Raw genomic sequence first — 27500 nt, 5'->3', positions numbered from 1 at the left:
GGCCATGTTGCGAGTTTCTTAGCCAAGCGCACAGTATCTATAGATAGAACCAAATTGACGTCACTCACCTCTTTGTTATTGTTTTTAGCCAGCTATTTTTATGAGTATTAGACTATAGACTATAGATAGAAAGAAGATGACTGTACTTTTGTCTATTTTCAGATTTCCGGTAATTCTGTTGCCGATGATAAAAATTTAACATTGGCTTTACGGAACAATGAAATGTTGATCCCAACCCTATTCTTTAAAAGGATAGATTAGAAAGATAATAATTATTTGATAGTATCAAGAGAGATTTAAAGTTACGTCATCAATTTCTATTGTGGATATGTTAGAACTGCGTAGACTATTATTATTATTGTTGTTGGTGTTGTTGTTATTATTATTTTTTTTAAATATATCATTATTATTATTATTATTATTATTATTATTATTATTATTATTATTATTATTATTATTATTATTTATTATTATTATTATTATTATTATTATTATCATCCTCATCATCATCATCATCATCATCATCATCATCATCATCATCAGCAGCAGCAGCAGCGTAGCAGCATCATTGTTGTTGTTGCTTTTTATCATCATCATCACCATTATATCATTATCACCGTCGTCGTCGTCGTCGTCATGATCATCATCATCATCATCACCATCAATTAATTTAAATTTCAAATCCAACCAACATGTGCACTGGAATAGGGCTATCTATCTATTGTTTGTCGTCCACAGGCCACCCTACACCAGTGTTCGTCAATGGCAGTCACACCATGACTATCATCATCAACATCATCATCATCATCAGGCGCGGAAACACCAACTGCCACGTACAACTGCAGCCCCTTGCCACGGATGGCACTTTGATCCCGACCTTCCTGTGCCCAACGAAACCGTGCTCAAACATTTTTAAATATTGTCCTTAGTTTATCTTACTATTGACGCTATGCGCTTAATTAAATAAACTTATAACATCCACCAGTCGGATATAACATACCAACACACCAAACAATTTGTAACCTTAAATGCTTATAGCTGAGTGACGTCAATTTTGTTCTCTCTCTTTTCTTTTGATGCTATGCGTTTATAATAATATAATTTAGTGAGAAGTTATCACCAAAATGGATGTCAAAAAAAATAATCAATAACTGAGAGCTGAGTGACGTCAATTTCGTTCCTTCCATAGAAGGAACTAAATTGACGTCACACATCTGTATGTTATAGTTTTTCGCCTGCCATTTCTATGATTAGTTCTCACTTACTAAATTCTACCAATCAGACAATAAAGTTTCTCAAACCGATATTTTACCTGGTTAAGGCGATGCGACACATGTTACAGCATGGTTGTCTCACACACACACACACACGCATACACACACACACACACACACACACACACACACAAAACAAAAACAAACAAAAACAAAAACCAAAGTTGTTTTTCAGAGCCATTAGACTCACGGAGCCGGAGTTTATCCCAGTTTCTATAGCGTGAATCAAACAATAGCAATTGCTTGCTACCTTTTGATAGGACACTAGTCTATCGCAAAAATACTTTCCGCCAGATCTAACAGACCCAGTTATCCGATCACTGCTGGGCGGAGAAGGGCGTCGAGATCCCTTTGCGTGTAAAGTGAATGCTCTATCAACTGAGCTAGCGGAATATCTCACAATAAGAAAATGCTCTTTTTAAACTTTGGGGAGCAATATTCTAACTCCATAATAATATCGATTGATTTGCGCGACCTCCAATTTTTATCTTTGAATTCTCGGGTTTGAGAATTTTTGACAAATCAAATATCTTTTTAATCGATCAAATTATGAAGTATAAGTTTTTGGGTCAAAAAGTAAAGAAGGCCATATTAAATTTAAGTAGAACGTGTTTAACATTGGCTGTCGGGGCTGCTTTTCTTTTATCTTAAAAAGAATTTGAAGAAATCGAGACAATCAAGTGGACAAGATATTGTGTAATTAACAAGTAGAGTTTTGACCAATCATAGCATGGATTTATGGCACACCTTCATACAGATGAACATGACTATGAAAAATATAAAGAAAAATTTATGTGTTGAATGTTACTATATTATTTATTATAATATAATTGTTCATTTTTATCTTTATATTTTGTCATCATATCTCAATATTCATTTTATTATTATAATTTAACGAATGCTTTTCACTGATTTGAATTGTCCTATTTTATTTCTTAATTTTTAGATATTCGTTTCCAAAGTCTTTGAAATTCCCGTACTCATTCTTTGCTAAAGCTATATAAACTGCACAATGACCACCGATCCGAGTTGTATTTTGTACTCTCGTTACAAAAAAAAAATTGGTGCATTCAATGATCTGTAAAGTCTTTACAGCTTTTCTTACCCAGTGACAATATTATTTGGATACTTTTAAAAAACAGCTATTTTTTGTCATTAATTCTCGTCACATTTCCCTTCCGAAGCTCTCAGCTTCCTAACAAAGGGCGCCATATTTGTTGACGTCAACGTAACTTGGTAACAAGTATCGAGGCTCTTGCTTGTCCGATCTGCTTCAATTCAAACTGAATTTTGAAATCATTTATTTTACTAATTTTCTAAATGCTTAGTCAGTCTACATATGAACGATCCCAGAGGACAGAGCCTTCAGCACTCAAGTGCAGTGACAAAAACAATTCTAGCGCTCATATGGAGAGACGAATTTACAACTTTGGCGAGTAAGTTATCAATACATCATCGCCCCAACCTATTACATTATGAGCAAACCAAGTTTACCAATTATATTACAATGTCTAAACAAGCTTGGATAATTTTGGTTTTGGTTACCTATTCATTCACAAACATTATAAGTAGATGGAATTGAAGTGTGCTTGAAAAAAAACCCAATAGAAGCTGGTTGTAAATGGTTGATAGGTAGAAGTTATCTAATAGCTCTTCTCCTTTATAGGCCAAATAGTGAAGGAGCAACCTTGAATTTCCTTACAACAAAATGGTGTATGATCCTTTATTAGAAGGCAACGCCCAAATAACAAAGGCAATGGAGATGCATCAACTTAAATAAAGAGAGTTGTCGGGTTGCAAGATTCATAAATAAAACCGTGCCCTCCTTCAAGAAACTTTTACAAACAGATTACAGCTTGAGATAGTTCGGAAACTCTTAGATCATTCGCAAAGGTAATCTAGAAAGTTTGCCTCTTCGAACTCAAATTTAGACGTCGGAGAATTATGAAATGTCGAGCTCCTTAGAGTTATTTTTGCTAAAAGCTTATTTTTTCCTAAACATTTTACTATTTACACTCTTGGTTCCTCCTTTCCTTTATTAAGAGTGGTGTTGAGCTCGTTTCCGTTTCATCTTCATTTTCATTTGCATGTCAAAACTTTTATTTTCATTAACTTTAAACATGAACCTGAGACAAAGACATCAAATAAAATATTAAAGGTTTGCTTTATAAATACTTCAGAATATTCCCCTACCCATTTCAAATATTGACATAATATTCCGGGGAACAAATGAATATATTTCATGCATCCCAGTGACACATGTATCAGGTATCAATCTAAAGTGACTGCCTTGAATCTCAACGACAATGTAAATCCCCTTGATCTAAAAAAACGCGATTACGTCCAAAAACTGGAGCAAGTAGACTATGGTTGCTTGGCGAAAGATTGGCCCTCAAAACATGATGGTATCGACGTGCACGCGCAAAGTCACATATTGAATATTTATCTTGCATCATTGTCAGTCTGTTGTCATCAATTCCCCTTTGTGACTTGGGGACGATGGTTGGACATGTATTGTTACTTTAGTTCGCATGAAAATGTTGGGCTATTTGATGGAGAATGGCCATTGTTAATAAAATAAAGTATGTTGAATGGTAGGCTACAATTTACTTTGATCTCAAAAAGTCACTGAAAGCACTTTGTATGAGACATACATGATTGATTCCAGTTGGCTAATCTCGTGTCAATCCAGGAATATATGTCCTGTTTTGCTTGGTACAAAGTCTCTTTCATTTCAACGAGAAAGCAGTTAAAAATTTTAAAACATGGTGCGTCTGTTCCATTTGTAATTATTCCAAGAACACACGCGCACACACACACACACACACACACACACACACACACACAGACACACACAAAATAATGTAAAGATGAGAAGTATCAAAATGAAAGTATCGATGGAAACTTTTGCAGGCATTCATTGTTCTCCCAATCAAATACTGACTTGTCCATATATGGAGAAATTTCGAATCACCTTCTGTGCAGTTTTCTAAAATAAAGTCAGCAAAGCTGTCGGTTCTTGAATTAGTAAAGAAAAGGAAGAAGAAGAAGAAGAAGAAGATGATGATGAAGAAGAAGAAGAATAAGAAGAAGAAGAAGAAGAAGAAGAAGAAGAAGAAGAAGAAGAAGAAGAAGGCGGACGAGGAGGAGGACGAGGAGGAGGAGGTGGTGGACAAGGAAGAGGAGGAGTATTGTAGTGGACTCGCTGTAAAGCGTTTTCATTTGGAGCACTGCAGAGTTTGGCCGCGCTTCAAGGTGTGTCCAACAAACACAAGCATACTTCAAGCATGCGTTTCAAAAAGATCTCTTTGTATCGTCAATGAACTTTGTAATTGACCCTACTGAAAGACCATAGTATGTAATCCACTACTCCGAATCGGTTCCTCGCGGGGCTATTCAGACGCAAAAAAGGTGATTTTAAAGTTAAATGACGAGAAATGTCATATTTTAGATTTTTTTTCAATACAAGCAGTTATTTCTCTTTTACACTTATAGTATAAGCTTCTAATATGCATGCTTTTCAATTTGGAGCTGTGAGTTCAGGAGAAGGCAGGTCTTGTCTGGAGGCTTAGTTGGATCGTTCTTATCGTTAGTTTGACATTTCACCATCAGTTATTCCAACATAATTGTATCTGGGCTGGCATCAGCTTCAGGATCAATAAGGTACTCAAGCTCTTTCACTACGACAACGTGACGATCCTCCTTACGCCTGGGACTTGATGGAAAACTTCGAGAGGTCGCAGGTTTGAGAATTTTTACCAAGATGGGAGTCATTTGAATCGATCGATTTTTGAAGAACGAATTTTCTGGACATTAAAAAAAAATACGTGCGTGTCTTAACAGGTTAAAACTTGATAAAAATCCGAAAATGTGGTGTATGAGAAATACAAGAAAAAAGAAATAATCCTAAAAGATCAGCCTAACTCGAATGGTGATCGAACCTCATACCTTTTAAAACTTGTAAAATACTGTACATGACAACAAAATAATAACGGCAATATTCAATGACGTCATCAGCTCTTTCTGGGTTTCAAATGCCCAGTACTACCTGTCTAAATAAGGAAAAATTATTACCATTAAAACAATGACCTATATTGTAATTCTGTCATACCAGGAAGGATCGTGAAGAAGAAGGTGTTCTTTTATTGATAGAGCGTGATTCACAGGTGGAGTCAAGAGAAATCAAGCACGGGATATTGCAATTTAATATAAAATTTTATTTATTTTGTGAATTTATCCTGTTTGACTTAGATTAAGACGCATGAGGAAACGGGGAATTAGGGAATAAAGAGATATGTATGTTAAATTGGTGTGTTTGATTTAATTGTGGCGGCAACTTTATAAGAAGTGAGAATTTTCTAGCAAAAATATAAAAATTTCGTTTTGTCAATATTGACCTTTGACTCGAAATGATATGAGAACAAAAATGGAAGGTATAAAGACTCGCCCCGATACAGGTAGAGAGTGAGAGAGCAAGTCTGTGATAGTGATAGCTTCTTGGTAGGGGAGATTTTCACAGAAGGATCTTTAGTGACATTTATTAGTAATAGTCCCTAGAGATCAGAGCAATATTAGACTAGTTTGTAATGGGAATATTGCAGTCATTGAATTATTGTGTATTTTTTTAATTATCTGAAAACGTATCTAGAAAGCTCAATAGTGGAAAATCTTGCTAAGTGAACAGACAACGATGTGTGAACTCTCACTTATTGGGCTTGTTGCTTTTTTGATCTTTGGATTAACCTACACAGGTAAAGATATCATATATTTGTGAAATGGCCATACAAAGCAGATAGTAAAAATAATGTGAAATAAGAAAGCATCTCTCTACACCCCCCCCCCCCTCCTCCCAACTATAAAATGGCCTCAACCAATTGATGAATGCTGAATTTAAGTTTTAGGGATTTAAAAAAAATGGTAGCACCTACTTTACTATCTTGTTTCTCTGGGACCGTAACACAATATAATATATTAATTGACTGATATTTTAACGCAAAGTTATTTCCTATTATTTATCTCATTTTTTGCTGTTATTGTTGTTGTTGTTCTTGTTATTGCGGCCTTTTCACCAATGTTCATATAGTCAATAAACTGACGTGAGGTAGAATAATGATTCAGAGTTAACCTTCTCCATACCAACCACAGGAAAATCGTCACATTCGTTACGATGCAATCAACAATTCTCTCAATCTGATTTCTATTGTATACAGAATGTCCTTAATGTATTTCTCTGATTTCAAAGATTTATTATTCTTAAACCGTTATAGATATTTACATCTAGTTTTCACCATCTTCATAGATCCACATCAAATCACGAAGTTTATAAATTTACCATCATGAACTTAAAATACTTAATTTTTCTCTCTTTCTCCTTCGGAAATGAAACAGTGCGACAATAGTCTCTCACTATGTAGCTCAGAAAATTAAGATTATCCTGTTTTTTAAAAAGTCGTTTTCCTTTAATTGTATGCAAACTGGGCTATGAAAATGAAAGCTTGTTGAGCAATTTCTGACAATTTTGTTTCATGCAATCACGTTACACAAAACGATTTGTCGCAATAGAAGGAGAGAAAAATGATGTATTTTAGGTCCAGGTTGCTTTTTCTAAATCTGGAGATGTAATGTGGGTCTATGGCTAATGGTCATAAATGTATGACTTTTTCCTAGAAGTAGAAGATGGCGAAAACCAGATGTAAATATCTATAATGGTTTTAGAATAATACGTCTTTGAAATCATGGAAAGACAAGGGTCACCTTGTATTACAAAATATAAAGAAACGTTTTAGTTTTCCTTTACACAGTATAATGTTACCTACCTGATGTTTTTCTGTTTGTGAAAGAAAAATGACTTTTTGTGTTGGATGTGTGTGGAATTTTTAGGAAAATTTTGGAAATGGCCGATAGCAAGACAGTTAAAAGACTGTCTGCCTGAATCATTCCAGAGTCACTGGGACCATGGTGCTGGAGTAGTTTCTATAACGTGAAACGGAAAATAGCAATTGCTTGCTACCATTTTGGATAATACGTTAGTCTATCGCAAAGTACTTTCCGCCATATATAACATACCCAGCTATCCAATTGGACGGACAGGGACAAAGTTTGTGTGTGTGGGGTTGGGGGGGGGGGTTGGGGGCAGTAAAAAATCTCGACTACACCTGGGATTTGATCTCGGTTTCATTGCCTGTCATGCGAGTGCTGTACCAACTGAAATATCGGGACCCCCAATCATACCGGTAACATTGAAAAATTAGTGCGTGTAAAAGTCATGAATGTTTGTAAAACAAAGGATAAGAGTGAGATATTAAACCATAATGATTAAGGGCTTTGTGGTCCTGTGGTATGACACTCGCCGGATAGGAAGATCCTGGGTTCGAGCTCCGATTGACGCATAGTTGAGTCCTTGGAAAAAGGCTCTTTACTCATAATAATCTCTCACCGTAGTTAGGTTAAAATAAGTACATGACCGTTAATAGTGTTGTCTCTGTCGAAACATAAAATTGTAATATCGCCTTTTAGACGTCATGTCCCGTTCTACATGTTAAGTGTTGCTGTTGGCCGGGGACCACTTGTAAAGCTCTTTGAGCAGGTTTAGTGGATATTGCGCTTTATAAAAGCTCATTTTAAAAAAATTGAATACAAGTATATTTCGCCCTTGAAACACATCGCCATATATTGGGTATGTTGATTTTCTTAATAATTCTGTCTTCTATTATTTTTTTTTTCGGATCGGGCCAATGTCAACATTTCGTTTGACTTCGAAATGTATAAAACGTTTCGTCTTGAACAAACTTTATGCTTTAAAAAATGTAATAATGTAATAGTAATAACTGTAACAATAAAATTAGCAGTTACAAAAACAATAACAAAAAGGTATGATGTTGATGATTAATAATAATAATAATAATAATAATAATAATAATAATAATAATAAATGATAATCATGATAATAATAACGATGAGAATAATAACGATAACGATAATATATAATAAATAATAATAATAATAATAATAATAATAATAATAATAATAAGAAGAAGAAGAAGAAGAAGAAGAAGAAGAAGAAGAAGAAGAAGAAGAAGAAGAAGAAGAAGAAGAAGAAGAAGAAGAAGAAGAAGAAGAAGAAGAAGAAGAAGAAGAATATTTATTCTTATTATTATCATCTTCCTGACCACATACGTTGCAATCATCCATTTTCATTTTTTTCCTTTGTTTTCCTTTTCCTGTTCTTCTTCAACTTCCATCCCGCATTTAACAATCTTCTGCGAGAATCAAATATCTCTCTCTCTCTCTCTCTCTCTCTCTCTCTCTCTCTCTCTCTCTCTGTCTCTCTCTATCACACACACACACACACACACACACACACACACACAAACACTTTCTATCTTTCTTTCTATCTCTGTCTGTCTCCGTGTATCTCTTTATCCTTCTCCCCTTCTCTCTATGTGATCATTACTTTGAATGCGTCGCTTAAGTTCTCTCGAAGTGCTTTTGAGCATTTCTTTGCTGACAGATTCAACTGCCATCTTAGACGTGGCAACAATAAAAACTTGAATGATTTTTAAAGAACTGAAACAAATTTTATATCTTCAGTAGTTTCAGAATGTATACGATTTCGTATTGGCTCCAGACTTCTGACACGCACACACACACAAACTCACACACACACACACGCACATATATATATATATATATATATATATATATATATATATATATATATATATATATATATATATATATATATATATATATATATATATATATATATATAATTATGTCATATACATATATGTTTCTTGCAAAACAATCTACTGTGAGTGTAACTTTGTCGTAGTTATTATTGTGTGAAGTTGTATCGCACTTCCTGTGATTATGTATTATACATACAGTCCGGAACATCCAGGATTCTAGTCTCGCATAGTTGAGTCTTTGAAAAGGCTCTTAACTCACATTTTCTCACCGTACTGAGGTGTAAAATGAGTTATTGGCTTTTAACAGCGCTGTCCGTCTGTAAAGAAATTTGTAATATTGCCTAACAGGTGTCAGGTCTCGCTTGTAAAGCGCCGTGAACTCATTAATCGGATATTACGATATATAAATGCTCATTTTTTAATTATTGGATTGGATCCCTGTAATGCACTTTGAGCACAGTTAGTGGATATTGCTCTATAAAAAAAACTTGTTTAAACGTTTCGGGAGTCAGTTTACAATGTAAAATTTGTTAGAATTTGTTTTCTCTATTGCTTCCATACTCTTTTCAGTACCGTCAGATGCTGTGAGAAATGTGGTGTGCTACTACTCAAACTGGCCACAGTACCGTCCTGGGATGGGCAGATATACCGTCAAAGACATCGATGCCTCACTTTGCACTCACATCATATTCGCCTTTGCTAAAGTGGTCGGAAATAAGTTAGAACCTTACGAAAATAACGACATGAGGCCCAATGGAGGAATGTAAGAATTATCCTGACGGACTTGGAAAAAAAATGAGAAAAAAACAAACACATTTTTAAAATATTGGCCAAAAAACTCGTCGTTCAAATATCCATTGATTAAAATTATCCTTATCTTGTCAACAACAACAAAAAAAAAAAAACCAAAAGAAAAAACACTCTCAAACCAGTGACTTCCAATATATCGATCTATTAAAATTACCCTCATCTTGTCAAAAACTCACAAGCCTGGGACTTCAAAGAAGACTTCATGAGTCCCAGGTTTGAGACTTGTTGGCTTGGTGAGGATCAATTGATCGATTGATAAATGAAGGACATGTTTTAAAAAATATAATTTTGAAAATGTGTTTTTTCAGAGTACTGCAGTATCATAATTGCACATTGGCTTTACACTAACAACAAAACGTTTATACTCCCTAAATGACTCACGGATCCACAAACTTGTATTATTATACTCCTTTAGAATGTTAAGTTAGTTTGGCATGTTCATGGCATCTTATTCTATAGGTATGTTGAGTAGAACGTTATTTAACCGAAATGAAAGCTAAAATGTTTGTAAAAAAATTGTAAGAGTGACACAAAATCGTAAGTTAAGCATTCTTTTTTTTTTCTTAAAGGGCATCCAGCAGGCGACTATTACGTTATGAAATGTAATCTCTTTAACATTTATGAAGTGCGTTGAAGTGAAACTAAGCTGCCAGAAGCTGTGGATTCTTAAATGTAATAAACAAACACGAGTCTATAACAGTTCCAAAACGTAACAAAATACAGATTTTTATTGCCTTAAACGTTTGAAGTCTGATCAATAGATAGTATGCGCTTGGCTAAGAAGCTCATAACATTGCCACCCGGACGTATAACGGACCAACACACAAAACTATCTATAGATAGTTCGAAGATGACGTCATTCGGGTCTCTTTTATTGTTTTTTTGCCATCCGCGTTTATGAATAATGCTCACTGAACTGTATTAACCCGACAATACACGTTTATGGATACACACAGTTTTGTGTATTGGTTCGTTATACTTCCGGATGGCAATGTTATGAGTATGAGCTTATTAGCCAAGCGCATACTATCTATACAATTTAGTGAGAACTGCTCATAAAAATGGCTGGCTAAAAAAAAAATAACAAAGAGCTGAGTGACGTCAATTTCGTACTTTCTATAGATAGAATGAAGTTGACGTCACTAAGGGCTTTGTTATTGATTTTTGCCTTCCATGTTTATGAGTAATTCTCACAAAACTTTATTAACCAGACTATAAAAGTTCAAGGTTGCACATAGTTGGTTCGGACCAATACACAAAACTATGTGTAACCATGCATTTTTATAATCTAGATAATACAGTTAAGTGAGAATTACTCATAAACATGGATGGCAAAAAACAATAACAAAGACCGGAGCACGTCAACTTCATTCTATCTATATTATTATGATCCGCCAGGTGGACAGCCTTAAATAACCTGAAGAAGACCCATCCTCATCTCAAGACACTGCTGGCTGTAGGAGGGTACAATCATGGACCCCAACCATTCACGGCCATGAGCACCACACAACAGAGCAGGCGGGAGTTTATAATGAACAGTATCGCTTTAATGAGGTTTGTCCTTGTGTGTTTGTTTGCGTGTTTGGGTAATTTTGTCATTGGTTTCCATGGGGTTAGTGTTGTTGTTTTATTTATTGTCGTCATTTGTCATTGTTGTTTTTGATTATGTTGTTGTTGTTGTTGTTGTTGTTGTTATTAATGTTGATAATGATGCTTATGGTGATGGTGTAGAGGATACTAACGGCGATGATGATGATGATGATGATGATGATGATGATGGTGGTGGTGGTGGTGGTGGTGGTGGTTGCCGTGGGTTGTGGTAGTGGTGATGGTTGTGGTGATGATGGTGGTGAAGACGAAGACGACGATAATGATTCTGGTGTTGAAGATGATTACGACGACGACGACGATGACGATAACGATGATGACGATGACGACGATTAGAAAGAGTGTATCACGGTGATGACGACGACGATGATATAACAGCATTTAAAATGATTCATACATGAAAACCGACGTGCACTTATTTGACTTATATCCCAATTCATTATGGGCTCATTGCTGGAATGGAAAGGTTTAAAACGACGCAAAATATTGTTCATTACAACCTTGTTAAACTAGACCCATAATTGCGTTCGGATGTTAGACCTGCATATTATACGTGTCAATTAAAGCGATAGCAATGAGTATTTGTTTTGATTCGCCTGCAACAGGAAATACGACTTTGATGGAGTGGATCTGGATTGGGAATATCCCGGGCAGATTGTTGCCGCTGATAAACAGAATCTTGTTCATCTTTTGAAGGTTGGTTCATAAATGACGTGTACTTATTTGCCGGTCTGATAAGCAAGCCTGTTTTTTTTTTAAGCCTCATTGTTGTAATAGAATTACTCTCAAACCAACGCATAATGTTGTCCATTACAATAGTGTTAAAATGGAGCACATAAATACGATAGGCTATCAGATGATACAAGCTTTCGGATCAGAAGGTCCTGGGTTCGAGCCTCGCTCGGCGCATAGTTGAGTCCTTGGAACAGAATCTTTACTCACATTCTCTCACCGTACTCAGGTGTAAAACGAATACCTGGCCGAAAAAAATGTAATATCGCCTAACAGAGCAAGTTTAGTGGATATTGCGCTATATAAAAGCTCATTTTTTATGGGTACGTCGTTCAAACACCAGTAGGAATCACAATGTCAATTTGATATCCCAGGTCGTTTAAAAATTATAAATACATGATTCCCGCCATTAAAACTTTTAAAGAAGAAAAGAAAGAAAGAAAGAAAAAAGAAGATGAAAAAGAAAAAAAATACGGGGTAAAAAAATATGTAACGATGTCCTTATTTTATGGCAAGGTTAGATGAGGAACAATCTCTAAAAATAAAGTCCTACATTTCACCTCCCTCCCCTCTCCTCACACTTCTCTCTCTCTCTCTCTCTCTCTCTCTCTCTCTCTCTCTCTCTCTCTCTCTCTCTCTCTCTCTCTCTCTCTATCTATCTATCTATCTATCTCTCTTTCTCTCTCTCTCTCTCTCTCTCTCTCTCTCTTCATTTCTCTCTCTCTCTCTCTCATATACACACACACAAACACACACACACACACACACACACATACAAAAAATATTTGTTTTAAAACGAAAAAAACAAGCTTACCACCCGTTTGATCAAAGTCGACATACGATATCTATCAATCACCAATTCGATGGCTGCGTGACGTCAGTAACTGTAGCTGTGTGGTCTTGAAACAAAGTCAAGCGATGTAGAGCATGATCTTATCTGATTTGTGAGACAGCAAGTTCGCAAAACTTTGACTCCGATGTTGTGCTCTTGGGAAGAATTTTTAATTCAGAAAAGTGAGTGGAGCAGGCACTTATGTTGGTAACAACAAGATATGAAGTGAGTAGAAAAGTGCCAGAAGACAATAGAGAATAAAAATTTTTTTCGCGGCGTGGTGGGGTTTGACCTGCGACCTTATTGGTACGACACTCCGCCTGGGCAGGTGAGAAGCGTGGCTCTACCGTGTGAGCTATCCACGAACACAAAAATATTCGTTTCAACCCAAAGTCATTTCTAGATCCCTCTCTCGCCCACTTCTTGAGATCGCCGATTCGTTCACCACCATCGCGAAGTAATTTTGACAGCAGTTAAGCTAATAGCCAATATTCTCATCACAAACATATAACATAGAAACGATGAGACATTGAGTATGCTCCGGTGTATGGGTGAATTTTAATTCAGAAAAGTGATTTGGAGCAGGCACTTATGTTGGTAACAACAAGATATGAAGTGAGTAGAAAAGTCCAGAAGACAATAGAGAATAAATTTTTTTTCGCGGCGGTGGTGGGGTTTGAACCTGCGACCTTATTGGTACGACAACTCCGCCTGCAGGTGAGAGCGTGGCTCTACGTGTGAGCTATCCACGAACACAAAAAATATTCGTTTCAAACCCAAAGTCATTTCTAGATCCCTCTCTCACCCACTTCTTGAGATCGCCGATTCGTTCACCACCATCGCGAAGTAATTTTGACCAGCAGTTAAGCTAAGTTATATTTTTTGTGTTCGTAGATAGCTCACACGGTAGAGCCACGCTCTCACCTGCCAGGCGGAGTTGTCGTACCAATAAGGTCGCAGGTTCAAACCCCACCACCGCCGCGAAAAAAAATGTTATTCTCTATTGTCTTCTGGCACTTTTCTACTCACTTCATATCTTTGTTGTTACCAACATAAGTGCCTGCTCCACTCACTTTTCTGAATTAAAAATTCACCCCATACACCGGAGCATACTCAATGTCTCAATCGTTTCTATGTTATATGTTTGTGATGAGAATATTGGCTATTAAGCTTAACTGCTGGTCAAAATTACTTCGCGATGGTGGTGAACGAATCGGCGATCTCAAGAAGTGGGTGAGAGAGGGATCTAGAAATGACTTTGGGTTTGAAACGAATATTTTTTGTGTTCGTGGATAGCTCACACGGTAGAGCCACGCTCTCACCTGCCAGGCGGAGTTGTCGTACCAATAAGGTCGCAGGTTCAAACCCCACCACCGCCGCGAAAAAAAATTTTATTCTCTATTGTCTTCTGGCACTTTTCTACTCACTTCATATCTTGCTCTTGGGAAGAGTACTTTACACATGTTCCCTCGCCCGAATGAGTGACTGCCTAAAGGCATTGTAGTATATATTATGCTAGTACAAAGATAAAACCTAACTGTATAAAATGGATTTCTTTTTTCCATAAGACTTGTTTACTTGCTTACTTAATCCTCTTCGGGCCTTGAGGCACAAAGGGCATCCACCAGACATCTCCATTTTTGCGGTCGGCTGCTTTTGTGGTGGCTGTATTCCAGGACGGGCCTGCTTCCTTTATTTCTTTTTCTATGGTCCTTCGCCAGGTATCTTTGGGTCTCCCTCGCTTTCCCTTCCCATCTGCTGTCCAGTACATGGTTGCCTTGGGAAGTGACCGTTTTCCATTCTAGCCAAACGACTTCGCCAGCGCCATCTTCTTCCTATTTCGGGGAATAAATTAAGTATTGTGTGGCTTTGTGGTTTTGTGGTATGACACTCTCCATCAAGCCTACAGGTCTTTGGTTCATGTCCAAAGTTGAGTCCTTGGAAAAGGCTCTTTAGTTACAATCTCTCCCCATCCCAACTTAGGTAAAAATATGTAATAGCCTCTTACAAACGTCATACACCATTCTACATAAGTTTTGCTGTTGTACAGCGCTTTGAGCACATTTCGTGGATCTTACTCTACATATTATCCCATGTTTTCAAAAGTTTTCTTTTATTGTGAAGCGCATTGAACATAGTAAAATCATAGAAAAAGTTATAGAAAAATGTCCTATGCTTTTTATGGAAAAGTGGCGAAAACTTATAAATTAGTTTAGGTATCAACTGCAGATAAACATATCCATCTATTGAAATGATATCTAAATTATAGAATTCTTGGCAGATATGTATTGTTACAACAGTAGTTAAAAGATATTGTATAAACAATAATAGTTAAATCATTATATTTATATTTGTTTCTTCCTAATCAAAGGAAATGAGACTGGAATTCGAAAACGAGGCCAGGCAGCACAATCGGAATCGACTATTGATCACCATGGCAGTGGCGGCAGGAATTCGTAATGCCGAAAAAGCCTATGACCTGCCGACTATGGACAGGTTGGTAGTGTCTTTAGTTTTAAACTACATCACTTTAATACATACCATTTGGTACAATTGTCATGTGTATGACATTTGACACAAGGACGAGTATGAATACGTACAGATTTATTATGACACGGCAGCAAGCCGTCGCGAAGTGCATTCAAAATTATTCTACTCCTCCCCATAAATAGTAACGCGTAATGAAATCGTCTATACAAAACCAAATATGACGTCAGGTTGTCAAGCCTTAAATTCAACTAAAATATGGCAGACCGCCTTAAGCTGAATCCTTTAACCAGTTAACTGTTGTAACCTGGAAAAACAGGCATTGAAAATTTGGCCAGAAAACCCGTCCTTTAAATTCGATCGTTTTAAATGACCCTCATGTTGGAAGAAAAAACTCAAACCTATGACTTCGCATACTGATCTTTATCGTGGCAAAAACTCTCAAACTTGGAACTTCGCGAAGTCCCAAGTTTGAGAGTTTACCAAGATGAGGGCCATTTAAATCGATCGATGTTTGAAGGATGAGTTTTCTGGCCAAATTTTTTCAGTGCGTGTCTCTCTCAAGAGTAAGACAGTTAACTGGTTGATGAAGAATGTCTTTCAATCTGATATGATAAAATCAAAATTGTTTGATGGGTAGAATAAAATATTTCCTGCATTCTTGCATTTTGCAATCCGAACTTCTTTCCCACCGCGCACTCGAACGCTTGTGTAGCGATTTGTATAACGTCAGCTTGTTTCTTACAGATAACAATTAGTTCAGTCTTATCATGGCTTAATTTAAGCTTATTAAAAGTCATCCACTTCCGAACACATTGGACGCAGTTTTCAATTGTTGTTTGGCCGCCCTGTTGCCAGATTCATTTTCGCGCACCAATTTACTTTATTACCGGATCGATTTTGATCGTTGATGATTCAAAAGATTCGTCCCGATCTTTGTTACTTTCCACAACACAGTGATATAATAATCAAAATAGTTGAGTGTCTTTTTGTAAAATCCTTTATGTCTCCACAAGTATTGCAGGTTCTCCGCTGATGGTGGCATAAGGAGTTTTATATAGAGTGCGAGAAGAAAAAAAACCCGGAAATTAAAAGAGCATCATGAACAAAACCTGAAGATAATTCTTGTCAAGTTTAATAAAAATGCTTCATTGGTTAAGAAGCTATACCGGTTATACTAAACTCGTATACAAATCATGATATCAAAAGTTTCCAAATTTGCGTCTTGTTTTAGTAGTGCGGTGTTACTAGTGTAAAAAGTTGCCGCGTCTGGTTGAATAACAAATGACAGATCGGAACGAAGTCTAGAATATGTTTTTTTTTATTTTAACAATGCAGCATCATTTTCAGTACGAGCAGACATCATATTCAATTTATTTCCAAATATCACTAGCCTCCAGTGTATCCTGACTTGAATCCTATGACTACAGCATTTGATCATTGATGGTGTATAAGGATGGTACAGCAGTTTACACTCAAACAGAGTTAAAAGAGTAAATTCAAAATGCAAAGGATCGCCCCCCTATTCAAAAGATTAGAAAATCTATTGGATCATTGTAAAAAAATGCTACGGATCAGCCGTACAGCAAAGTGGGGGCTCAAAAGATCACATAAAAATTATAGAATTACGTCCAAAATCTTCGATGTGGCATTTTTGCGGTGTGCTAATAAAACACTCGTGGAATGAAGATTTTAAAATATATTTTTGGACAATTGTATACATAACTTTGAATAATTGGGATTAATTGTGGTAAAATTTCAGACGTGTCTGACGTCTGTAGGCTTCTAAACTTTTCCGTTTTATTCTCTCGCACCCTTTAGTATTAATTGGTTTAACAATATTCTCCAGATATATGGACATGTACAACTTGATGGCTTACGATCTCCATGGATCATGGGAAGACCATACCGGCTTGGCCTCCACTCTCCAGTCTAATGTTGATAATCTGTCTGTGGTGAGTTTTATCATCATCACCATCATCATCATCATCACATCACCACCACCACCACCACCACCATCATCATCATCATCGTCGTCGTTGTCATGGTCTAATAATGAGCGTCCATGAGCTAACCCGACTACATGATAAAGAGGTGATTTATAAGGTCCCCAGAATTTAACAGTTACTTTTAAAAAGAACAAATGACGAGTTGCTTAAGATGATATGAATAGAGAGGTGAAATTTAATTAAACGAGTCGTCTTATATATGAATCGTGATCACAGTTACAAATGAGATTATGATGATATTACGTATCTTATGCGATCTTAGCGGGATGATGACAGTGTTAGATATCTCGAGCGGACTTATAGATTCCACTTCCAGTCTGAGAGTAGTTGCAGTTATTCCTCTAACCGGCCCAGGCTTGATAAATTCTTGACATTTATTGAACTTGCAAAGGTGACATAGCCAGCTCCGGCGTGTTGCTGGCGAAAATCAAAATTAATGAAGTGCTCCGCAAAGTCCCGATAGTAAGATATAAATCTCGAAAATAATATTATAGATAAAATGAGGTGGAATAGTGTGGCCGCCAGGCGTAAGTTCTCGAGAGAAGTGAGTAATGAAGATTAAATCAATCAGCTTTTATAATAAGGGGCTACGTGACAAACGCTGAAAGAAAAGTATTCACTAATTTGAAATGAATTCAAACAGAAGCTATTAAAGGAATGATAATTTAATATTAGAAGGTAAAGTCAATGTTTTTCTAAGCCTACAGAAATATAACTGGAGTGGATGAACTCCGTTCTTATATTTGTATTACTAAAATAAAACTTTTAAAAAATAAAGGTGAATCATTGATTCAATAGATTTAAATGACCTTCATCTTGGCAAAGACTCTTAAACCTGGAACTTCGCGTTAGGAGTTTTTTGCCAAGATGAGGGTCGTTTAAATCGATATTTGAGGGACGAGTTTTCTGGCCAAATATTTAAATACATGTTTTTTTCCAGAGTATGGCAGTTAACTAGTTAATTGTAATCCATTCAGATTGCCGCTGTGAACTGGTATTTGAGAAAAGGAGTCCCTCTGCATAAAATCAACCTTGGTTTGAGCTTCTACGCCAGGACGTGGACTTTGAAGACGTCAGGTGACATCAGGTTAGGCGCTCCTACAACGGGTCCAGGGAGAAAGGGTCCGTTCACAAGGGAACCAGGTGCTCTTTCTCATTATGAGGTAAGAAGTAAAACTTGATGCTTATGATTGGTTCCCATAACTTCGCAGGAGAATCCAGCTTAGTTTGGGGGAGGGGGGGGGGGGGGAGGGGGAGGGAGGCAGCTGTTATTGTAGGGCTCTTAGCTTAGCCCACCCCCATCTCTAGTGTTCTATGGTAGGGCTGCATCTGAGGTTTATATGGTGGTATTTCCCATCACCCTTCAGAGGAAAGTATGAATTAATTGCATTTATTTGTATGCACTGGACGTGACTGAAAATGCCGTCAATACTTTCAAAACGTTATGGTTATAATAAGTGTTAGTAAGAGTTAAAATTATTGAATGCTTTTCCAATCATTGGTATGCGGGTCGTTAATACGATGCAGAGTTGTTATTCATTATCAAGGTATAATAGAAAAAAATCAGAATATATCACGCCTGTTCAGCGCTGCACTTAAACTAGTGCCTAGATTATTTAAGAATTATCTCGAAACAGACCATTGAATCTAAACTTCACCATGCCATTAAGAATTTAAATTTGTTCATTCTTCATTTTAAAATAATAAAGATAATGATAATAATAATAATAATAATAATAATAATAATAATAATAATAATAATAATAATAATAATAATAATAATAATAATAATAACAATAATAATAATAATAATAATAATAATAATAATAATGATAATAGTAATAATAATAGTAATAATAATAATGAGATAATAATAATAATAATAATAATAATAATAATAATAATAATGATAATAATAATGAATAATAATAATAATAATAATAATAATAATAATAATAATAATAATAATAATAATAATAATAATAATAATAATAATAATAATAATGATAGCAATAAATAATATAATAATAATGATGATGATGATGATGATGATGATGATGATGATGATGATGATGATGATGATGTGATAATGATAAATAATAATAATAATAATAATAATAATAATAATAATAATAATAATAATAATAATAATAATAATAATAATAATAATAATAATATAATAATAATAATAATATATAATAATAATAATAACTAATAATAATAATATAATAATAATATAATAATAATAATAATATATGATAATAATAATATAATAATAATAAAATATAAATAATGATAATAATAATAAATGAAACCCTTAGGTGTGCCAACTGAAAGAGAAACCCGGATGGACTTCCACCTACGACGCGACCGGCCAGACGATGTATGGAGGTTACGGAGACCAATTCATCACCTACGAAAATGAAGATGCTATCAAAGTTAAGGTAGGGTCACGCCGCAAGTACTTTAAAGCGATATATATATATATATATATATATATTATATATATATATATATATATATATATATATTATATTATATATATATATATATATATTATATATATATATGTGTAAATATATATATATATATATATATATATATATATATATATATATATATATATATATATATATATATCCTTTCTTTAAAAAATATAGCATTGTGGATAACATTGTGCTTATTTGAGTCAATAAAAAAATTGATACGGCACACAACTCTACTGAAAGATTTGAAAATTAGAAATGTATTTTTTACAGATAGATAAACAGATAACTTGATTTCCTTTTATAATTTAAAGTCAGTTTGAAAGTTCGTTGAGTCAAACAGATAATATCATAAAATATGTACCGACGACACTTGACTCTCAAAATCAACTAATTTTGACACTGTAAAAAGTTGTCAATTTGCGTCATCTATTTATGACATCAAGTATTATTATTACTTCCGTTGTGTTGTTGATTTAGCGGTGATCAGTTTTGTTATGTGGTAGTATGTTCTAATTGCGTGTATGTTTGTGTGTGTGTGTGTGTGTGTGTGTTTTGTGTGTGTGTTGTGTGTGGTGTATACATGTGTGTGTGTGTGTTGGCATTTTTCAGAAAATTGTGGCATTCATAGTGATATTATTCACTTGATCACATGAAGGGATTTCAGTCGCCATTTTGATTCTTTTTTTACTATTAGGGTTAGCTCGAGAGGTTAGTCATAAGTGGTATTAAAGGTGCTAGGGTGTTTGTTTTTCCATAAGTTAAGTAAAGGGGAGGCATTCCGAAAGCTCCTACATCCCCAGTATTCTTTAAATTTGTATTTTCACCGTTGATATTTTGTCAGGAATTAATTTATTCAGTGAGTCATTATATAGAAGTATTTTAAAAACTCTAGAACAAACCTTGATAGATTTGTGAAAGTTTAAAATTTCCTAATTTGACCATTGTTTTGATTTTCGGCCGCCGTTTTGATTTGTGAAGTATTGAAAGGTAGTGCAAAGCAGTCCGAGAGTTGTTTTTTTCTATTAGGATTAGCTCGAGAGGTTAGTCATAATAGTGCTTAGGCCACTGGGACCCCCCCCTCCCCCCCATTTGGGAGTTTATGCCACTATGTTTTTCAAATAATAGAACTTATTGGCCATACAAATTCCACTGTTACCGTAAAAATAAGTGTCATTTAAGAGAGTTATGGCTCTTTGAAAAAAGTGAGTTGTGTCCCCTTGCAAAAAAGAGACAACATTTCTTTCAAAGGCTCTGGAGACTACAATATTAAGGGGATGGGCGGGTCCTGAAGACGAAATTCTAAAATGTAATAAGTAGCTGACTTTTAGTGGTAATTTTAGGTTATGTACATCCTAATTAGAGGAAAAAACATTGAAAACCTAAATTTCAGTTTTTGGTTACCATGGTAACGCCGCCATTTTGAAATTTGATACCCTATAATGAAGTAGTTTTCAAAATGCTAAGGCTTCGCCAAATGACAAGTTATTGACATGAAAATAGGTACACAAGTAGTATTTGAGCCATTCTTTTGGGCTAAGCATCGGTTTTCTAATATCTACAATAGTATTATTTTTATTGATTTTCAAAGTTCATCAATTTTGAAACATCAAAAATTGACCCATTTTTGGACTTTTGACCCACATTTACGCAAAATTTATAAAATAAATCTGAAATACAAATGCTCAGTTTTATGAAGCTAGTAATACTGTATGCACATGCGAAAAATCATTCAAAAATGTTTACAAATAAAGGAAGAGTAGCAAAATATATGTAGAAAAAGCACAAACAGAGAAAAAACGCATTCAAAGTTTCAAGCACAGGAAACTCAGACAAGATCATGCATTCATGGGTCAAAATGACCCTGCTTGATGTGCAGACCCTCCCTCTTCAGCCTCCTGTTCCTGCCTTGCCTTTTCTCGGCTTCACACACACACACACACACACACACGTACGTACACACACACACACACACACACTCTCTCTCTCTCTCTCTCTCCCTCTATCTATCTATCTATCTATCTATCTATCTATCTATCTGAGCTATGAGCGGCTAAATGGTCTTGTGGTATGACACTCGCTTTCGGATCGGAAGGTCCTGGTTTCGAGCCTGGTTCAGCGCATAGTTGAGTCCTTGGAAAAGACTATTTACTCCCGTTCTCTCACCGTATTCGGATGTAAAATGAGTACTTAGCCGTCAACAGTGCTGTCGCTGTCGGAAAAATTGTAATATCGCCTAACAGGCGTCATGTCTTGTTCTACATTTTACGTGTTGCTGTCGGTCAGGGACCCTTTGTAAAGCGTTTTGAGTACAGTTAGTGGATTTTGCGCGCTCTCTCTCTCTCTCTCTCTCTCTCTCTCTCTCTCTCTCTCTCTCTCTCTCTCTCTCTCTCTCTCTCTCTCTATGGTTCTCAAGTGCATAACAAACCTCTCGCTCATTCGTTTACAACCAATACTCAGTCTAGCTCGACAGTAACTTCATTCATTCATTTAGAGCCCTCAGCGCTTATTCATTTTGCATCATGTTACGAAGGAGTGACAAATTCTAACTATAAAAATTCACAATAATATTACTGTTCCCATCTTGTTCGAGCTGCTGATTTTGCAAGTCGTACAATTCGAGTCTTTCTTGGCATACTTGTTGCGTACGTGTCGGTACTTTTCACAAAACAAAACTTTTATGTCCCCGGGAAGAAGAAAAATCACACACAGAATAACAATGTTTACATGCGACGCATGCGAAGGTGAGGTCAAAGTATGAACTTTGACTCGCCCGCTAACCACTCAGAAAGCAGTATCAGGTCATGTTATCATCGACTATTTTGAACAACCAATGAGAACAGCGCTAGCAAGGCAAAGGTCACAACAATTACTCACGATTTTACTACAATCAGTCAACCCCTCACAATTGGGTCAGAGAAGGGGTTTTTGGAAAGGCTCTTGACTAAATATAGATAGACCGAAGACCTTGACAGTGGGCATTTCGTATAGACCAAAAATAGACGAAACTATCGATACCAAACTTGCCTATTATTATCGATGTTTTATTCTCATATTGGCCTAATGTTTATATGGCTTTTTCGTTGTCAAGCCAGGCTGTAACGTTATATTTACAGACCCCCTTGGACTTCAAGAGGTCAGTTTGGACCTAAACTGACCCATCTGAGAGTCAACAAACACATTTTCATGTAGCAAAGGTTTCAAACTTTTCAAAAATAAAAAAATCTCAAAATCGATATTTCACTCGATTTTCGACAATCGAGGACCCGCCCATCCCCTTAATTCAAATATATGCAAATTGGGTATCAAACTGAAGGAAATTGAATATACTATCAAACTATGTGCACAAGCTTTCAATTTGTAAATATTATATAGACTCACAGAAAGTTGAAACAATTTGTCAGTAATCTCATGAAGTGTCATATCTAAACTTATGGGCTATTTCAGTGTTTTACACAAAAAATTATTTTAAATATGGCCAAAAACAGCATGTTAATTAAAAATGTAGCACTGAAGAAAGCTATGGCCCAAGCCTCAACAACAACCTTCATATTTCTACGTCACAGGAAAAACAAAAAGTGTACGCAACCCTTACATTTTTCTCCACTTTGTCGGATGCCAAATTCATCATAATTTTCATTCTTTTTAAACATGGTATTGATGTCCAGTTGTCACATTTAAAAGTAAGTTGAAGGTGTGGTAAAAACAATAGATATATCATGAAAAAAGATTAATTTGTTCACAACCCAAGTGAAGCATCATTACCGAAGACTTTTGAACGAAATCGCATTGTTATATTATGAAGAATAATTGATACTCAAAAGGGATTCTTGATTCAAGATGCAGTAAGTACATAAAAACAATATCCTTATGTGTTTTGCAAACATGCTTTACTCCTTAACAGTTTGCACTGCTCACCAATTTATTACATATCTTCATCATCAGTAGCAAAATCCTCTTCGTCCTCTGAAGTGTCGTCAAGGAAATCACTGTCAAAGCTATCACTACCATCCTCGGCAGTACTGGTGCAGCTTTCTTCATACACAATTTCCTGCAACTCATCTGGAATGAAAGCATCTTTGAACCACTGTACTTCCAATTCATTTGCAGAATTTCTCTGCCAACCGTTATCCTCTGGTTTTGGAATGCTAGGATTCTGGCACACTGCATTCCTCCAAATGAGAGTTTGAAAGTTGGCTCTTGATATGTGCAGTGACAATACTTGACTACAAGGAGGCATCTGACACAGATCAATTCCACCACTGCATGAGATGGTACCTTTCTTTCCTTTGAAACGCTGGCGAACTATGTCATACCTCACTTTGTTGACACTTGTGCATGAGGTTTTGCCATACAGCTTGCACACAAATGACTCTAACATGAGACAGTCATTACTCGAAACAGCTGCTGATGTTCCAAATCTGGAGAACAGAATTCTAAGATCTTCCTCCTTTTGAAGAAACTTTAGAGCTTTCAGCTTTCCTTGCCCAGCAAAGCAACTTGTTGTGTCACAGCCTGTGAATGCATGGACACCAAGTAATGCATCTTTGCTATCTGAGAGACATTGATTTGTCGCCTGTTGTTGCCACAGCCAGTATCAAAAATCAGGGTCTTTCCAATTGTCTCTGAGAATGAAAGGAGAAGTAAGAAGACATCCGTGTCTGGTGATCTGACAACAATTGTTTCACAGTTTGGTTGGCGGGAAGCATATTGACAGTGCAGTATAATTCGTGTGTCTGCCTCTTCCTGTGATGAGTAGAGATCTAGACAAGGTACAGCTGTGGTAAATTCATCCGTGTCACTGTAAAGTAAGGTGCATCTCTCTTCACAGACAAAGAAGATTTCCCTGTTTCTCAGTTTCTTTGCATATTCGTTACTTTCCCATTCCTTGAGGAGAAACCTGATGAGGGGTCTTTTGTTATCAACGCAGCTGAGAAATGATTTCCAACGTCTGGGCACTGTTGTTGCAGATCCTCTTAACAAGTATGCATCTTCTATGATTGAATCTTCTATGTAAGTATCAGTCACAAAGTGTACACAAGCTGCTTGTGGTAAGGAGGAAAATGTAAGTTTGGCTACTTCACCAAATGTATTTGGGATTGCTGACAGAGTTTGTAACAGTGCATTGCCATCAACAATGTAAACGGTGTTTGTTTTGTTTTTGCATAATCCTCGAACATTAATGAATTGTCAGGCGTGAGCTTGTGCAACAGAGTTGCTTTGTTGGTCTTCAGAGGTAAACCATCTGATGAAGCCAGCGACCATGGAGTAGGTGTTAGAGGATATTGAAGAACTTTTTGAAGATCAACACTGTGTTCTTGGGACAAAACAAGAAGCTGGCCAAATAAATTTCTTTGTGCCTTGATTTTGACCACGTTCATGTCTTTTTTCACTGTTACCACTTTCCTCAATGATGCAAATGTCTTGGTCTTGTTCCTTGCTAATGGCTTATGAAATTCTACAGTCTTTTCCTTCAGTCTGTTTTCAACAAAACTTTCAAACAATCTTTTTCCTGTTTTTTCCACGGCTAGCAGGTCATCAGCAACATCCTCTTGCACTTTCATTCCTGAAGCTAGACTGACCAGACCATCTTCAACTTCAAAGGGATTGATAAATAATGCTGAAAATGCCTGGAGGATCTTTTGCACTCGCTTTTCACTTTGTCTTTTTCTGCAAGGCTCAATTCTTTGTGGGTGTCTATATCTATACAGTTGTTGTTGCTGATCATTCTTTGGGTTGCTGATACATATTCTGCTCGATTGTGTCTTGTTACACTCCAACGGTAATAGCTTGGAAGACTCTTGCTGAACCCAACAATACCTCCTTTTGTCTTTGCATGTTTGTTTATTGTTTGTCCAATGGTCATATCAACTGCTATTCTTCCAGCAGGCGTCCTTGATCTGGAGACACTAAATCCATTATCTTGTAACATTTCTTCTGCCCCTGGGTGGGAATGAATCAGGTTGGCTAGTGACACAAAATATACACTGAGATACTTGGCATAATTGTGGTGATTCATGGTAAAAAGCAGTGTGCACAGTTCTTTTAAACAAGATATATGAAGAAGAAAGTTGGTAGCTCGCAGAAACTGGAGGAGAAGCCAAACTCTGTCCATGTATTGGATCCAGTATTGTGCAGTTTTTCCGTACTTTCCTGAGCGGACACTCTCTTTGAAGGCTTCATACTGGGAAAATAACTCAGCATACACAGTTGGCTGGAGAATTTTATTAGCTGTATAGCTTGAAATTCCTTCGGTGAATTCCTTTATGTAAGACATGAGGTCTTTACTGAGTTTTGAATCCGTGTTCTGCTCAAATTTTGCAAGCAGAAGCCTCTCTAGAGCCTCCAAAACAGACACATGCACTCGTATAGCCCTGTTGTAGTTCTTTCCACTCATAACCCTATCCATAGAACCATGAGCACATAGCCCTGCTTCAGTCACAATTTCTTCAAAACCAGATCCACTTTGGAGCTTTCCCAGGGCACCAAGATATGAAATTATGGTGTGAAAGACACCCAGGTGAATAATGACTGTTTTGTAAAGCTGTGGGTTTTGCCAGACAATATCGTAAGCTTTCTTTGCTACAGCAAGGTCAAATGTTACAAATGTATATGTGTTATATGCCCATTAATCATGCCTGAATTGTGCTAGTACAAAATTCCTCTTGTTTATTTATCACTGAAAGGAAGCAAATACACTGTAATATATATTTTTTTCATATTATAGAGAAAATGGCTATCAATATCAAAGATTTAAAAACCCTATATAGCTTTGTAAAATATTTTATGATATGAGGCAAAAAATGAGAAATGACAATAAAATTCCACTATTTATTGCATTTGAAGCAATTTTAGGGTGATAAACAATCATTTTATTCACAAAAATGAGTTCACGAAAAATTGCACCCGATGACCTTTCAAGGGCCATAACTCCTGTAAATGATACTTGAAAAAACTGTAACACCCGGATTAATTTGTGTTATATGTCCCTGAAGCATGCCTGAATTGTGCTAGTGCAAAATCCCTCTTGTTTATTCATCCTGAAGGGAAACAAGTACACTGTAATAGATTTTTTTTTTCAAATTATAGAGAAAATGGCTATCAAAGATTTAAAAACGCTATATGGCTTTGTAAAATATTTATGATATGAGGCAAAAAATGGGAAATGACACTAAAATTCCACTATTTATTGCATTCGAAACAATTTTAGGGTGATAAACAATCATTTTATTCACAAAAATGAGTTCACGAAAAATTGCACCCGATGACCTTTCAAGGGCCATAACTCCTATAAATGATACTTGAAAAAACTGTAACACCCGGATTAATTTGTGTTATATGTCCCTGAAGCATGCCTGAATTGTGCTAGTGCAAAATCCCTCTTGTTTATTCATCCTGAAGGGAAACAAGTACACTGTAATAGATTTTTTTTTCAAATTATAGAGAAAATGGCTATCAAAGATTTAAAAACGCTATATGGCTTTGTAAAATATTTATGATATGAGGCAAAAAATGGGAAATGACACTAAAATTCCACTATTTATTGCATTCGAAACAATTTTAGGGTGATA

At 36.0% G+C, this 27500-nt stretch overlaps 2 protein-coding genes across 3 annotated transcripts in view; both read left to right on the top strand.

Moving 5' to 3' along the window:
- Nucleotides 1-1393, top strand: part of LOC144973097 (uncharacterized) — a 26748-nt gene extending 25355 nt beyond the window's left edge. For both annotated transcript variants that reach the window (XM_078915127.1, XM_078915128.1), the window contains one exon: nucleotides 739-1393. Coding sequence is in view for 1 of the 2 variants with exons in the window: in XM_078915128.1 (XP_078771254.1) it covers nucleotides 739-916 (178 nt within the window). In the remaining variant the exon portion in view is untranslated. The remainder of the gene's footprint in view (nucleotides 1-738) is intronic.
- A 4331-nt stretch (nucleotides 1394-5724) lies between these two features.
- LOC144973096 (chitinase-3-like protein 1) overlaps nucleotides 5725-27500 on the top strand; it is a 28255-nt gene continuing 6479 nt past the window's right edge. The window contains exons 1-8 of the mRNA XM_078915126.1: nucleotides 5725-6025; nucleotides 9536-9728; nucleotides 11174-11329; nucleotides 11989-12079; nucleotides 15319-15443; nucleotides 17284-17389; nucleotides 18421-18606; nucleotides 19765-19887. Coding sequence (XP_078771252.1) covers nucleotides 5965-6025; nucleotides 9536-9728; nucleotides 11174-11329; nucleotides 11989-12079; nucleotides 15319-15443; nucleotides 17284-17389; nucleotides 18421-18606; nucleotides 19765-19887 — 1041 coding nt within the window. The 5' untranslated portion in view covers nucleotides 5725-5964. The remainder of the gene's footprint in view (nucleotides 6026-9535; nucleotides 9729-11173; nucleotides 11330-11988; nucleotides 12080-15318; nucleotides 15444-17283; nucleotides 17390-18420; nucleotides 18607-19764; nucleotides 19888-27500) is intronic.

Source organism: Berghia stephanieae, chromosome 5 (assembly GCF_034508935.2).
Source record: "Berghia stephanieae isolate SIO BIC M18660-M18661 chromosome 5, UCSD_Bste_1.3, whole genome shotgun sequence".
Classification (NCBI taxonomy): Eukaryota; Metazoa; Mollusca; class Gastropoda; order Nudibranchia; family Aeolidiidae; genus Berghia; species Berghia stephanieae.
Note: the sequence above shows the minus strand (reverse complement) of the source record. Positions and strands in the feature narration are given on the sequence as shown.